The following is a 17056-nucleotide window of genomic DNA, read 5'->3' as shown; positions in this document are numbered from 1 at the left end:
GGGTTGACATTGATCTTTTGACTTTGACTCACTTGAGTGTTTGAAGACATGTTGGGTTTGATAATTTTCTTCTTCAGACACTTCGAATTGAAAAGTTTACAGCTTTTCCGTCTGAACTCTTGTGAGATTTTTTGTTCTCAGATTGTGATGCGATTGGCATTGAACCTCTTTTTTTTCAGTGAATTCAGTGGACCTTTTTTGGGGAGGTATGTCTTTTACAGCTGATGTGTCTGCATTTTCAGTAGAATTTACGGAGTCATCCAAGACTTGGTCTGGGCTGTGATGGGTCAAACTCCTGCTGTGATAGCGATTCTATGTCCTTGAACCCATGTAGTGTATGCTTGTGAGTTATTGAATTTGGCAGCGACTTGTGTATGCGCACGTGGTGGGATTCACATGTTAGTTGAGCGCAGGTTTCTCTGTCATTTGACCATTTCATAAGATAGTTTATACTCTATAGATGTCATCAACTCTTCTCTATCACCTGGTGTCATGCACAGGCTTTGCCTCAAGGGCAAGTAGCGTGGCTTATAGCTTGTGTCGTTCGGCCTCGCCCTGCAGGTGACCTACACTAGCTTGCACTTGGAGTGTTTTCCACTGAAGCAGCCCCGAATATTTTTTTTGCGTCCGTAACGGCCTTGCCAAACAGATCATCGTCCACTGGTTAGTGCGCCCTCGCCATTTTGAGCTCTGTCGTGCAGCGTCGCGATAGCGCGTGGCTGAGAATGATTTCAAGTTCACATTCCATTTATTCTCAACTCGTACGGTGCACAACATAGATCAAGTTCAAGGACACAAATGTATGGAACGCAATCAATGCATCAATGTATTTCAAAACCTAGCTAACGAGGGACCCCAGAATAGATAGTTTGGACACAAAGCACACTAAACAACAGACACTGCAAGAAAAGGAACTTGACAAGTCTTACCATGGTTCAGTTGCTTGCATGAGCGTAACTGTCTCGGATGGCCAGATCGCGAAACTAAGAGGCGTTGTCCTTCATACAATACGTAACAGTCAAGGGGAGTTTCGTTTCATGATAGGAAGTACTCTCCAAGCAGAGGTTAGGTTCTGGCCGGAAAGTCACCTACAAAAAAGTCAATCTAGTAGTAATACTAGTACTAAGTGATCTATGCGGAATGCCACTAATGGTGTCATTTAGATATACAAGATAACTGAGACGCACAGCAAGAGCATGTCAAATGTTATTCCTTTATTCTTGCAAGTTTTCTTCAGTTTCAGCTAAAACGTTTCTAAAAGTTTTCTTTCAGGTAGATGTGGCTACCCAATGTCACTGGCCACACCTACGCAGCAGCTGCGCTCTTTGATGTTTCCTGTAAGGGTGCACAGTTCCAGACCTGGTGGGTCCTGGATGCACTTTACATGTTTTTTCTGTTGTGTCCATATACATGTTTTTTCTGTTGTGTCCATATCCCGGTCATCTCCGGCTTCAAAAGGGGAACACCTAATGTGTCGGTGGCTTTGGACAGGGACCGGATAAGGTCTTCTATCTTCTATAAGGTCTTCTGAACTATACGTTGCAGCGTGAATGTATATTGGCTAAATTCAAATTTCACAGGATTCTCAACAAGTGTTCCATCTGCGATGAAAACTTCATCATCTTTCTTGTCCTGAATTGATGTATTTTCATCACATATTCCATAAAGCGGAAGTTCCACAAACACACTACAGTTTTCATCAAGTTGGTATTGGATACCTGCCATCACTGCATGTTACCACGTCCAAGTTTGTTGTGATAATACATGTACATGGTTTCAAAACGACTGCAATATATTTCTTGGTAGGTCTCTTGTACTGCCCCGCAGATGGATCAGGGTGAATGTACTTTGAATACTTGACCAACTTTCCCTGGGTACCAACGCACAGGATCAGAGTACTAAACCCCCACCCAGCCGCCCTTTTCCACCAGATTGTCCGTCTGTGGCCGTGTTTCGCATGGTACGCCATAAACGTTCATTATGGACGGATGTTTCTTTTATGTGAGCGTTGTGTCCTTCGCCTCTCAGACGAACCATTAATCGCCCAACCTCGTTGTCCTCAGAGCCCCTATCCGTGCGGATCCTGCTTGGGAGTCCATTTTCTACAGCACCTCTGAGGAACATGCTTAAGGTTCGAGCACCCGTGTTGTGTCCAGATGCACTTAGATAGACACAGGTCCTGCTGTAGTCGTCTACTGCCCCTTGCATTGAGTCTCCCATCGGCTTTGATACACGCTACAGAAAGATCAGAATCGAAATCAACATTTATTCCTTCCTCTCCAACTTTCAACCACAGATTGTTTTTTTTTATTATTACATCGTACCAGAACAACGCAAGAAACGCATGGACCCAGGTCTGGCGTGGCATTGGTGGTCGCCATCTATTGGCCAGACGCTGACAGTCAACTCTTCGCAGGGACTCTGACGCATTCTGACAATAGGTGTGCCGTGGTGAAACTTGTACCGGAGTTGGGTTGTGTTGCTGTCAGTTGCCCTGTTCTATTGTCCAGATCTTGATTTGTTGTCTTCTTTGTCCTGAGTTAGAAAAATAAACTTTGGTATTTGCACAAAGGTATATAAAGGTAAGGAATGGTTTTTGGCTTCAGGTACAAAACTACACTTTGATATTTGTCAAAAGAGGTATATAAAGGTTAGGAATGCTTTCCCCTGATATACAAAAATACTTAATGTATGATTGCACCCACTGAGATATAGCCTCGTCTTCAGTAATGTTTTGATAGGTAGCAATATGTGTGTCTTATATATGATACAAGGTTAATATGAGCAGCAAAGAGTGTTTATTGCAACAAATTCCCAATGGGGAATACTATATGCTACCTAATACATTGAATATCCTTACCCCTTTAACAGCCGCCCAACAATCTTCAGGGGCCGAAAGTACTGGAATGAAAAAAAAAAGCCCTTGAAGAAGATGGCAAAGCTCCTTGTGAATGACATAAGCAGGAGATCTTGAAAATCGACTTTTTTGTAGTAAAAGTGAGACAAAGTACATATATTAGTAATATTGAATATAAGTACCTTGTAAAAAATCTCTGCGTGGAAAATGGATGGTCAGGCTGGCCTTGGTGGTATACTGGTCAGCCTTATGGCTACCTTCTTCTAGGGCAGTGGAAATGGCCGTTCGGAGGTATTGTATCACCTCGCTTTCCTTTTGGGTTACCCCCTTACTCAGAGTAATTGCCTCCCTATAGTGATGTAGGAATGATGTTTACTCTGGGTTTTCTTCAAGAGGAACCGAATAATGCACGTGCTGCCTTCCTGGCCACTTGCCTGCCCACTTCACCTGAACCTGGAAGTAAATAAAAGCTCTTATGTAGATACTGTGTGCAGCACAGTGAAAGTAATGTTAGGTCCTCGCTTCCATTTAAGGCATTTGAGATGAAGTTCTCCTTCAATGCCATGGAGATCTGGTAGGGGATTGTATCTTCAGTGGATCTTCTGAGAGCTGAAGTATGGTGAGCGCAGATTCCCTCTTCCTGTGGGCCACTCTCAAGGGATGGTGGATATGAGTGTCATTCACTAGTACATCCCCTGTTACTCCGCCACCCATGCAGACAAGGATGTAACCCCGGACCAATAGATCCTTCCTGATTTCCTCGGTCACATGGACGGAATAGTCGTCGAGGATGTTAATGGCCCACTGTCGTTGGCTGGACATGTTCTGGGCCATCAAGTTTGGCAAGGTTTTGACTGTGGCCTTCATCGTATCTAGCATGTACGATACCTTAGGGCTCCAATGCGTCGACACCCCCTCTGGATGATTTAGCTTATTTTGCAGAATCATGCCCTTTCTTCTGAACACAAACTTGGGTGGCAGCCCAAGGCCATGTTTATCATGTAGTTTTCAATGTAAACAAGGAAAAAAGATTAAGGCTGGTGTTATGAATGCTTTTGACACATTTAAGAATAAAGAAAATAGTAATTTTACCATTAATTGATCGCATGGTATTCTACGGAGGACTTCTCAACTTCTTGTGCTTGATTTCCGACACCATTTGTCGTCTTATCTTGGGCATGTCGGACTGTGGGCGAAAAAGCATCAATAGGTAATATATGTCTGCTGGAGAGCGACTCCCAAGGCCAGTTCCTCACATACATAAGAATAAGAAGAGCATATAATTGGAATGTATACAGTAAATCATTACAGATAGGGTGATTGTAGACATGTTTAAACACAATTGTCTTTAAGATCTTCGACAAAGATCTCCGCATCACTTACAGACTGCTTGCGCAGGCCGACCAAAGCAGCATGTCCGAGGTCTGTTTTGTCTGGTAACATGGCCTCATCAAACCTACGAACATTTATAGCGTCATGACCCGCGTCTCTCGTGTGCTTTGCAATCCGCTTCAGTATGTGATTATGGTCTTCACGTTCATGATGGATTTTGCCTGTTGTGATGTCCACTTCAGGTACGTACAGGTGTTTTGAGAAGTCCACTCCTTCCTGACTGACTGGTCTCATTTGTAATTGTATACTATATCGGACAAACCTTGCTAGGTGGCTCTTTCTTGTGCCGTATTTGGTCCCATGTTTTCCTTTTTCTGCTCAGCTCATTGATCACCGCAAATAGGTCTCGGTTTTCGTATTCCATGACGTACATTGCTGACCTGTACAGATGTATTACAATATGCATACCTGCTCAACACTGTCACAGGAAAGACTCGCCACCAATGTCTTAACGTTCATCCCTGCTCCCTGTGGTACTATGGCATTTCTTCGATAGCCACTGGAAGATGTCCTTTTCCAGCAGGCCTTTGAAAGGTCGAAACATCAGGACTGTTGCCTGTCTGTCCTTTGTTGCAATTGAATTGCTCTAGCACAGTTGGAACACTTGTAGTACCAGAGCCCAACAGCGTTTGCTCAGTAGAGCGACGACCTTGTACTCCCTTGCGTTTCGAATGATCTGATGGTACTGCAGAAAAAAGACATGTCAGGCCAGTAAGTTAATTTGAGTTGAGCAATAGCCAGTACTACAGTAACTGTATTCATTTGTTATTTCATTGTGTGTGACAACATCGTGCCCCAAAAGACACATGTTTGGATTGTTTCCATGTTGTTCACACTGTTTTGTTATAATATGTGATGTGGACAGCTTTCCAACTGCTACAGCTAAAGAAAATATTCGTTTATATATTTACATCTTTGTAGCCAAGGATCTCCAGCCATCTTGATTTTGCTTGAGCCAGTTGAGGGCTTATTGGCGCGGGGAGCAACTGGGTGTGGTCGAGCTCCTCCCATGGCAGAAACATATGCCTGGTGCATGGAAAGGACTGTCTGTTAGAAGTCTTTTTTATTATTATTTCCTTTTGTGAAAAGATGACAGTAAAGTTTAAGAAAAGAATTAGTGAAAAAGTATGGGTCTTCCAGTGCATGTATGGCGGACAATCTTCGAGGTATGTAGTATCTCGGAACTTCACGACCCATTGTCTGGCAGCTGCTTTATAGTTGTTATAGAGCCTTGGGTCCTTGGGCATGTCCATGATCCTCGAGAACTCCTGTGAAGAGGGCAGTATATTATGGTATAGATAAATCCTTGCACTAATTTTTGTTTTTATCATCTGTTCTGTGTTTTATTAATGAACTTTTTCTTTAGAAGAAATTATAAGTACAAATTTTGCAATTTACTCGCCAAATCTTTTGAATATCAGCCACTCGGATCTGTATCTGTGGTCTCCCAGGTAGTGTTATCTACATAGGGCAAACAGCAAATGCGAAGATAAGGGGTTGAAATGTCAGTCAGTCTATGATACTACGCAAAAGAACTAAAAAGCAATGGAGACTACAATGCATACATATCAAACATGCACGTACCTGGCAAGTAGATATATTTATGGGAATGACCGTATCTTTAGTATACGGATAACATCCTCTGAAAAAGTGATACGAATATAAAAATTTAAAAAAACTTCCGCTAAAATAAGTTGCCATCAGTATGACATCTAAGTGATCAGTAAGACTGAACAAATTACTAAAAACATTCAGTATGGTATACCGAACAATACATCTGTCATTTTTGGTCCTTTACATCTTTGACTGTGGAATTTACTTTGGCATTCTATAACTTTAGTATCCGTTAACATGTTACTTTCCGAAGTAGCGCATACGCTCTTCGTTCAGAGATACAAAAAGTCAGTGACGATGGCATTCAAGTCCATAGTGTCTACAATGTCCTTGTGCACATGTAACAACATGCAGTTGTTCAGCCTCTGTTCCGTCATGGACGACCGGAGGTAGGTGTGGAGCCTCTTGAGTGACGAGAACGCCCTCTCGGATGTTGAGGATGTAATGGGGATGGTGAGGTATAGCCGGAGCAGTTTGTGAGTCTCTGAGAATGTTGTGCGGTGAGACCCAGCTGACATGGCGGAGCAGATGGTGCGGATGCTGATTACCTTCTTGGTGATGTCTGGGAGCATGGAGAGGTGGATAGTAAGCTTGCGCTGATCCAAGTCTTTCGCGAATACGGAAGACATGACCTCATCCATGTGGCCTGAGAAGTCATTACCATTGGCAGCCTCTAGGCGGACCTTCTCCATGGAAACAACAGGTTTGAGAAAGTCCTGATCAAATCTCTGTGACAGCTCGCCAATCAGTAGATCGCACGCCTGGAAAGTCACCTGACGGTAGAAGTCCTTGGGGGTCGCATGCCAGTGTGCCTCACTTCCTTCGTCTAGCCTTCTTGGCTGTCGTCGGTAGCGTGGTAACGCTGGCTCATTTCCTCATATGTTTATAATCTAATGCGTAGATCATTTTTCTTGGGGCAGACTTTTGTGAAAACTTAGATATAGTTTTGTCGGGGATCAAAGTCATTTTGTTACCCAGTGCAAGTGGAAAATGAAGTTGCTAAGGCATACTATTGTTAAGTTCACAATGATGATAATGATGGAGTTGACAAGAGAAATGCACTACTTACGCCACTTCTGTGTCAACAGCCCCCGGAAGATGGACATTCCCCACAAAACAGTCTCTGTAGTCATCCTGAAAAATGATGTGCATTCCGTTGGTGGGAATAATAGAAATGGATCTCAAATCACCAATTCACTTTACCTGTAGAGAGCTAATATTTCACTGATCATGACGGGACACGGGCAAAGTAAACAGTATATACAGGTTCATAATACCAAAGAGTGCCAATTATTCTTTTCTACATGTACAGACTCAGTGAACTATAATTCCATGAACGTAAAGTTGAAACATCCCTAGTCTCCTTACCTGGTAGTGCTTGACAATATTGTCCAGACGAGACCGCAGCAGGTCTGGGTCACCATCGCAGGTCTTCATGGACCAGTACTAGAAGTGAGTTTTGATGGCAATATGTCTAGCATGAACTTTGTTTCGAAGCACGCTAGCCATGTTAACCACTCTAAGGACCATAGTTGTAGGGTCCTGGAACCATCACACAGGTCATTTCAACCTAGTTCTCTACATCCCCCATCCTGATTTACTACATCCTGATCAACTACAATGTTCTCGTCAATGTCGGGGATTAGCTCGTCCTCTAACCCAACGCCACTATGGAAAAAAAAGAAGGTACGGCATTTTAATTGAAACAGTATTGAATAGCCCCGCCATGCCCTTACAGAAACTGGTAGAAAATAGGAAAATAGACTTTAGAATGAAATATAGACATATAGTTTAAAATCGATTCCTGCAAATAAATATGAAATAACCAATATATATTATAGTTTTCTGGTCCAACATAAAGTTTATATTTTCTCTGATCCTCTTTCCCTGAGCAAGTATGACAGACCGTATGTAGGTCAGAACTCCACGGGAGTCTCGTACACTGCACAAGCGATGATTGTGTATCAAGAATGATTATGGCTGAATGAGGACTTCTTGTCCTCAAAGATATGGAATTGGCGCAGTTCTCTAAGACATGGCAGTGTAAACTAAACTAAACTCAACATTATCAACAATACAGGATACAGTGTTCGAACATACTACTTTGTCATACAGCTAGCTACAGAACTGCGTATAAGTAGACATGCATAATGGAGCTACAAGAACAGAAACTGTCACTACGGGGATCTACAACTATGACATCTATGATCTTACTCAAGGTCGCCGAGAATGTTGTCTTCCAAGTCGGGGATTGGCTGCTCCTCGAGGATGCCACCACCTGCCTGTTCAGGCGCCCGCTGCAACCAGGAGGACATCGCAGCCTTGCTGCTCGCCACCAGGTTGTCCTCCCTGGACGTGCTTTGTACAGCATGAAGCGACTAAGGTGCTTCTCACGTTGTTCGTTTGTCATGCGCATCCACACTACATCATGCACGCGGAACTGGCGAAACTCTGGGCAGAGCTGGTAGTCACCAGACTCCTTTCCAGCTCAATGCACTGGCCGCGTACAACTTCGCGGAGCTTGTCGATCAAGTTCCCCAGAGCCTGGGGCTGCCAGTGGATTGCCAGCTTCAAGATGTGGTTGAGGCTTCACAGTTGTTGTTTGTCCATTTCTTGAGTCGTTGTTGGAAGCCAGGAAGCTGTGATGTTGCAAAGTTCTCCCGGAGCATGGGCTCCAACCGTCCCTCGAAATAATCGCTATAGACAGCGACCTCACTGGCTTGATGTCTTAACTCATACATGAGGCTCTCGAACACCGTTTTGTTTTCAGCGGGCGTTACCCCATCCGTCCCTTTCCGGAAACCAAACTGGGCTTCACTGAGCAGTGGGTCAACAATTGCTCTTGTTCTTTGCTCCAGTATTTTTGCGAATATTTTCCCCGTGTGACTGATGAGGGAGATGCCTCGGTATGTGCTGCATTCTTTCTTGTTCCCTTTCTTCTTCCATATGGGAATGACAACTGATTTCCTCCAGTCCTCTGGCACACACTGTTCCGCCCATACTTTCTGGAAGATAGTAGTGAGCCACCTGATGCCAGTCTTGCCACATGCTGTAATGACTTCTACAGGGATCCCGTCGACCCCTGCAGCTTTGTTCTTTGGGCTGGTCTTCACTGCTCTCCGCACTTCTTCCTCCAGTGTGTTGGGTTCTGTGTGCTCTGGGTAGCTGGGGTTGAACTGGATGTGACTTCTGTTCTCGTCAACCGGGTTGAGGAGATCTCTGAAGTATTGTTCCCAACGCAGTTTGATCTTGTCCTCCTCATATATAGGGTTCCCATCCTGGTCGTTTATCACCGGGGTTGGGTTGTAAGGTTCGTCCCTGAGTCGCATGGCTCTGACACTCCTGTAGAACTCTCGTGGTGACCGTTTGCAGAGCTCACTCAGTTCATGTCCGTAGGTCTTCCATGAGGCGTCCTTTGCATGTTTCACCTCTCTCTTACTCTGTCTTCTGGCTAGTCTGTAGTTCACATAGTCTTCTTGTGTCTGTGATTTCACCCATACTTTGTAGAGTCTCTTCTTCTCCCGTACAGCCTCTTTCACTTCGTCATTCCACCACTTGGTGGCTTTTCTCTGACCTCTTCCGTTTTTCTTCTTCCCGCATTTGCTCATGAGGCAGTCAAGAAGAGTGTTTTTGAAGATGCTCCATGTTTCTTCTGCGCTCTTGTCCCATGTGTCTTCTTGCTTTAGTCTCTCTGTAACTCTCTGTTTTATTTCTTCTTGAATGTCCATGTTCTTCCTGAGTTTGTGTGTGTTGATTTGTGGCTCGTGTGGCAGCTTTCGTCTGTGGCTCCCGTTTCCCTTCCCTCTCATGTACATCAGCACTGGTCTGTGGTCTGTGTCCAACCCGGCATTTGGTATCGCCCGTGCATCTTGGACTGAGGTTCTCCTGGATGCTCTGGTGAGGATGAAGTCTATCTGGGATGAGACTGTCATGTCACTCCACCGGTACCAGGTCTGGGTGTGGCTGGAACGGTGTTGAAAGAGTGTGTTGGTGATGACCAGGTCATACTCTGCACACAGGCTCAGGAGTTGGTGTCCATTATAGTTGCACTCTGTGCTTCTGTCACTATGGGGACCGAGGTATGCTGTCCATGGGTCTCTCCTCCTTCCCACTCTTCCGTTGAAGTCTCCCATGACAACTATTTTGGTTTCCGGAAAGGGAGAGGCTGCACCGATGCAATATTTGCACTCAGACAACTCTGTGAGAAGGCCTGCGAGTACCAAAAGCACCTCCGCCTCGTCTTTGTCGACCAGGAAAAAGCTTTTGACCGGGTAAACAGGAACCGACTCTGGCAGATTTTGGAACAGTATGGTGTAAAGGGCCAACTTCTAGAGAACATAAGAGCACTTTATCACAACAGCAAGAGCGCAGTACAAACCCCAAATGGTCTTTCAAGCTGGTTCCAGATAGGGTCCGGAGTGAGACAAGGATGTGTACTGTCACCCTTACTGTTTATAGTGTACATGGATAACATCACAAAGGAAGCCAACCCAGATCCTGAGGCCTTGAACGAACTGCTTTTTGCTGATGACCAAGGCATCCTGAACGAGAGTAAGGAGGAACTTCAGCACCACACAGACAAGCTCAACAGTGCAGGCGATCGTCACGACATGAAGATCAGCATCGGAAAGACAGAATCCATGTCAGTTGGCCGCTGCCCAGAGAAACTAGAGATCACAGTGAATGGTCAACTCCTCAAACAGGCCACGGAGTTCAAATACCTGGGGAGCATCTTTACAGAGGATGGGAAACTAGACAGAGAGATAGAGACAAGAATACAGAAAGCAAACTCTGTCAGCTATCAGCTAGCACCTCTGCTAAGGCACCCAAGTATCCCCATGGAGACCAAGGCCAGACTCATCAACACCATCTTCGTTCCAACACTCACATATCAGTGTCAAACCTGGACCCTGAACAAAGCACAGGAGAGGAAACTCACAAGCTGTGAGATGAGGGTCCTGAGAAGAACAGCCGGTAAGACGAGGAGGGACAGGTTGAGAAATGAAGTGGTCAGAGAGATGGTTGGAACCAAACCTGTCTTGCAGTTCATAGCCAAGCAAAGAGTTCAGTGGTTTGGTCATCTGACAAGAATGCCAACCACCCAGCCAGCGCTGAGAGCCTACACCACCAGACACCCAGGTGTCAGGGCCAGAGGAAGACCACGCCGCAGGTGGATAGAGGGAGTGGCAGAGACTGTCCGTGCACATGGCCTGACTCTCCAGGAGGCGACACACCTGGCTCAAGACAGATGTTTACATCTCCCCGCGACGCCCCCCCCCCAGGCATAAGCGGGAAGGATAAAGTAAAGTAAAGTAAGTAAGTTACCCCATCTCCTCTCACGGGGATGCCCTAACATCGGCTCCCGGTCCATCCGCCTTGCCGTGGTGTGAGAGCCCGAATGACGTCGAAAACTTTGATGTCGTATAACGCCAGAACGGCTTACGCTAGAGCCACCAAATTTGGTGAGTTTTCCTAAAATATTGTTGGAAACAATTTTGCGAAGTTTGACAAATTTCACATTTTTTTGTGTTGCCATGGCAACCGTTTGTTGACAGGCAGTTTTGTCAAAAATCGCTACTTTCGGTTCTAACAATGTATATTTCACATTTATTTGCTATATTACTGCTATTTTCTTACATTTATAAAGTCTTATATTATTTAGCATATCTTTCATAATGATATATGCATAAATTATGCTAATTTTATGACGTCATCAGTCCCAAATCCAAGATGGCGGACCGTATGGCCAGATCAAGAATAACAAGCTAATTATCGCTTAAATTTTGGTATTTTTTCATCAAAAACCATCTAAATGCATGTATTTCGTCTATTTCCATTGCCTTTTGTGATTATTTGTTGCAAAAAAAAAAATATTTTAAAAAATTCAAAATGTTGGATATAATATGGCGGAGCTCAACCGCTATCTTAGATGTGCATGACGCGATTGATATTACTATTGGCGGCACAAGTCGTTACAAACATTATCATTCTATCATCTGCACTTGCTGTTACATTTTTGGAGCAAACTTGAAGTTTGCTGAGAAAACCCCTTTTTCATGGGTCCGGCCAATAAAATCAAATTGATGACGTCATAATTACGTCATATGACGTCATCGTAACATCAAACGTCTTATACTTGTCAGATATTATGTCTACATCATTTCCTAAAATTTGGGTGGCCACACGACACGTCGTTCAAGAGTTATAGGACTTAGAAGTGGAGGGCCTCAAGAGCCCCCCCCCCCCCCCCCGGGTCCAGGGATGACCAAAAAAGCCCGGTCTGAATAGGGTTAAATTCTCCCTTTCCGGCCCCCTGACGTATCGGCTATGTTTTTCTCCTGCTGTACGTTGAACCTTTCTATCATAGAACACTTCTGCCACATGGTCTCTTTCGCTTGCTACGATGACTGTAGCTTCCACGGTGCAATCACTGAACTGGCATTTTGCCTCTTCCGGCTTCAAAATGTATGTTTTCATAATTAATCACTTTCATCCAACATATCGTTTTCATGTCTTATAAGGCAACATTGACTGGGCACATAAAAGAAACACTGATTAATTCATTCATTTCCATCAAAATAGTAGCATTGAAAAATATGTGTGACCAGCATCCCGTTGTAACATTTAAGATTTGATTTGAGATTTAACAGTGTATGTTAATATATGTATGTTTACCATACCTTTTGCACAACGAAGCTCGTTCCGTGAACAATTGCAATCTCTTGATCTGCCCATTCATTGATTCGAACCCGAAGCAGGAGAATGCCCATAATGACCCATACAGTCTGGTCTGGTGGGCCAGGTGCCATAGCAGATGAACGTTCATGGTTTGTGCAGTTTCACCTGAAGAATCATTCAATGTTAATAAGGACATTCACGAGCGTTGTTCAAAAAGTATGTACGGTACATTTTTATGTTAGATAGTCTGTCCTTGTAATACAACGCAGAGCTGTATTTGTTCCATGATACATAGTCAAAGTAATCCTTAGTAACAAATAGCTGACACAGAGTAGAAAATACTTTCTAGCGGGTTAAATTTAGATACAGTCATGAGTCTCCACTGTGAATTCCAAGTTGTGATATCTCTCTAATCATTGCTTCAGAGCTGCATAACCTTGGTAGGTTGCGCGTTCCAACGTCAGGAAGCATGTTAAAAACTGTCTTACTTCAATAAAAGCTTGGTCATAGTAAACTAGTCGACAGATGATCAGCGAGTACGCCTCGATGACACTTACAAACAGATAACTCTTGCAGTCGACTTTCCTTGATGTCAGGAACGACGAACCCTGTCAATGCCGCAGGCACTATCCGGGTTGACAGGTCACCACCCCAGTCTGATGACACAGCGGGTAACTGGAACTTTGTGATTTCCTGCACAAACATACAATACATACTAGGTTGTTAAATTGTTTTTGATCAGTGCCAGGAGTTGTATCATTTCCCACTGAAACACATTCAATGACAAAGTCCCTTTACTCTTCAAGGTGACTTCACCTTCACATGTGGCTGGATATCCTGTGGGCAGTCCTCTGGTACCTGCAGAGTGAGTGTTTGCTGCTGGCCTGCATCGATCAGTATTAGCTCAACGCCTTGCTCGAAGGCTGTCTGTAGGTTACTAAGTATGTGGCACGAAGGCCCACATATACCTCTTCAGTGTCTGGTTTGAGATGTGAAGTAATCTTTGTACGATTCCCCTAGCAGTTGGACTCTCGTACGTAATTCGTGACGCTCTACCGTTTGATCTGTAAAGAATTTTTTCAAAAACGGTTCTGTCAGGTTTAAACGGTCGATCGTCCTTCAGGCTGCCCAATTGATACGGTGACTGTGTTGCCAACTTTGGCAATCTCTCTCCTTGTCTTCCCTTTGGGAACAACACCTTTTTGGCATCACATACCATGCCTTCCGCTCTTGCCCCAAAGAACAGAAACAACCATGTTGGATCTGGTGTTTTAATAAGCAGTGCTCATCAGGTGAGCACGGTTACCGAGTTATCGGACGTGGGATACAGACAAACGTGTCCATCGTATGTACGGTGTACAACATCGATCAAGTTCAAGGATCAATAAAGAAAACATTGTTTAGATTGTACAGCAGTAAGTAGAAAAAACAATCGTTTTTATGCGACAATATCTTGACATTTTTGTTGAGTTTTAGCATAAACAACATTTCTTTGCAGTTATTTTCCCCTTTTTGATTGGGATATAAAAAAAAGAACAAAAAAGGAAACTAGACAAGAGAGACAATAGGTTTTAACTGTTTTCATTTTTTTTACAACATGCAATGAAAACAAACAACTTATCACACAAACACCTTGGCGTCACCGCCAGTAGGGCCCCAGATAAACAGGAGGTCCATGGCTCCGTTTACTGTAAATCCGTTCAGGTACGCGCTGTTTGAAGGAAAAAATTAAAAATCTCGCCTGTATACATCAATTCGTGAAGTTAACAGAAAAGGTCTGTTTGCTGAGTCTGTTGGCATAAGTCTGTTAAATGACGATAAATCATGTCGTATATTTCGCTCCCCAAAAGTGCCCGCCCGGGGCACTTTGCGGCAATGTGACGTTCTAAGACTAAGAAGGCTACAATATATTCAATTTAATAATCACAATTTACTTACTAAACCTGAATGGATGTGGCGACGTTCTCATCCTCGTCACGAAGCTGGTAGTACCTCAGGATAACATCACGATCCAGGACATCTGTCGGAAGTCAAGCAGTCTGTATCAAAATACGTGGGCTAAAAGTCAAGTCAATTACAAGCTTTTTTTGGTTGCGATAAGGCTTAGTTCACATTTCAAAAACGGGCCCGGCCAGGATGATAAAACAAAATCTGAAATCATGTCTATGAATCTTATTTCGACTTTTTATTTGTTTTGATGTACTTGCTGCTGGTTCATGAGCTGCACCTGCCTAGCGTCAATACAGGTGGTCTGGTGTCCCTGCCCTCCAGCAACACGAAGGGAGTCCATTTGGCTGTTCCATTGGACAGCGAAGCTGATCAGATAGACCTGGAACACATGACCGTGTAATAAATGTTACAAACCATTCAAACATAAATAAAGAAGGGTGACCTCTAAAAAACATGTAATTATAGATTATCAATGGAAGAAGTAGTGTTCATCATTAAAAACTTACTTGGAATGGCATAATTCCGCATCTCTGCGACGGTACGGCGTTGTACAGGTGTGAGTGCAGACCCTCAAGAGAGTTGCTGCCGCGTCGACACTTGTATTTGGACAACCGCACACCGTTCAGGACAACTTCCTTGCTGGCCCAAGTCATAACTGTTAAGACATCGTGCACGAGCTGTTAATACGTGCCGCCAATAGAACAACCTCACAAACTTTAAAATCATTTCCTGGCCACAGTTCTCTCTCTGGACTTAACATGACTGCTGTAGGTTTGTGACAATCTAGTTGGTTTTGCAGATTGTTTGTGCTGACTGAAAGCTCTTGTTTGACCCTTCCGTCGGAACCCTTCATCTCACCCACCTGTAGCGCAAGAGTGTTGTCATTGGGGATGTATTTTCCCCAATGCCTCCCTGCAGATTAATGCAGGTGTTCCACTTCTAGTCAAAAGCTTCAGAAGGGGTGAGGAGTGCCAAATAGTGTACATTGTATATGGTGTTAAGTATCATTAAGTCTGCAAATGCATGTTTCTGGAAAATTACTTCACTGAGAGTATTACTTTTACTACAAATTCTGCCAAGTACAATACCCTCATTGTGGCATCAATGTATGTGAAGAAATCTGCTTCTGATTGCTTGGCCTTTCATTGGCAATAAATGTTTTCTTTATCACTTCAATCATAACATTGCATAAATCTCACAATGTAGCCCAGTTTGTAACATCCAAAAATGGAGACATTAGTTTGATGCAGGTAAAAACGTAACAGTATTAGATGAACTAGAATATAACAAACATAACATTTACGTGAAAATGATACATACAGAAATCCCAATTCAACATCTTGGAAATCGGTTGGAAATTAACAGTGTGACAAAAAGTTTTCAGCGAATATTGACAGGGCTCCCTTGGAAATACAGGGCTCCCTTTGAAATCAGTCATCTAGACTGAAGGGACCACCCTACAAGATCAATAAAATAAAATAAAAATATTGACAATCATTTGTCATACTATCACTTTGTCGTCCTTTTGATTATTACAAATCAAGCACAAAAAGAACATTTTTTAAAAGTATTTCAAGCCTAAAGTCACGTCAAAAGTTGTGATATATGGTTGAAAGTAATGTTTTCTATGTTGAGAATGATGATATCCTCTCCTGAATCATTGACCTCCTTCTGTTGGACGATGGCGCTTATTCATATGCTTGTTGAGGGAATGGTCATCCTTGGGAATATTTCCTGCAGATGGTGCATTGTACTCCTGTGTGTACTACCATCCCGTTTGAGTCACCGTTTGGATACGTGTGACACTCCCTGTGGTCTGTATGTATTGCTGTGTGTCTTACTAGGTTCCATTTTGATTTTGAACACTGACGACATTTGTGTAATACTGGATTTGTTACGTCATTGTCTTCGAAGACTGTTCCATGTCTCTTCCTTGCAGCTCTGATACTGAGTCATTGTTACAGAAACGACACGCTTTCTTTATTGGCGATTCATGTTCCTTTGTATAGTTATATCTCAGTCTATAGGAAGGATCAAATTGTTGCCCACATTCCTTACACGTTACAGTTTTCTTTGTGTCACTTTCCTTGCTGGCCCCCTTACTCCAACTGCATCTCTGATGACGTTCACAGAGGTCTGCCTTCCTTCTGAGCGAGCTGGTTGGTCCAGTGTATCTTCTTGCCTGGGTCGTTCTTCCTTTAGGGCTTTTCCAGGTAAGAAGTGAATGTTTCCTCGTGAGTTGGGATATTCACGGCATCAAAGTTACCATCTTCCAGGCATGCCTCGAGACTGTTTACCAGTTTCTTTGCCGTCAACAGCTTAGATTTCTTGCTTGGCACGCAAACACGGCACAGTCCACTCATGTAGGATGACGCCTTAGCTTGACGCACGTCCTGTTAAAGGGGACTGGGGTATCGTCCAAACGGGCACTTCAATCAGAAGGATTTCACGTTAGTCATGTCAGTTGGATGAAAAAACTTACAATTGTCTACGCAAATTCTGGTTGAACTGTGCCCCTATGGGTTACTAATGATAGCTTAAGGTGTTGCCATGTGCGTTAAGAGT

General features: G+C 43.6%; 2 protein-coding genes across 2 annotated transcripts in view; both read right to left on the bottom strand.

Annotated features, from left to right (window-relative positions):
• Positions 1-8433: 8433 nt before the first annotated feature.
• LOC118418267 lies at positions 8434-9996 on the bottom strand. Its single transcript, XM_035824113.1, has one exon. The coding sequence runs from the start codon at positions 9994-9996 to the stop codon at positions 8434-8436; it is 1563 nt and encodes a 520-aa protein (XP_035680006.1).
• A 4165-nt stretch (positions 9997-14161) lies between these two features.
• LOC118418266 overlaps positions 14162-17056 on the bottom strand; it is a 14436-nt gene continuing 11541 nt past the window's right edge. The window contains exons 9-10 of the mRNA XM_035824112.1: positions 14480-14561; positions 14162-14252 (exon numbers count right to left, since the gene is read on the bottom strand). Of these exons, the coding sequence (XP_035680005.1) occupies positions 14162-14252; positions 14480-14561 (173 nt within the window). The remainder of the gene's footprint in view (positions 14253-14479; positions 14562-17056) is intronic.

This window comes from Branchiostoma floridae, chromosome 6 (genome assembly GCF_000003815.2).
Source record: "Branchiostoma floridae strain S238N-H82 chromosome 6, Bfl_VNyyK, whole genome shotgun sequence".
Taxonomy (NCBI): domain Eukaryota; kingdom Metazoa; phylum Chordata; class Leptocardii; order Amphioxiformes; family Branchiostomatidae; genus Branchiostoma; species Branchiostoma floridae.
Note: the sequence above shows the minus strand (reverse complement) of the source record. Positions and strands in the feature narration are given on the sequence as shown.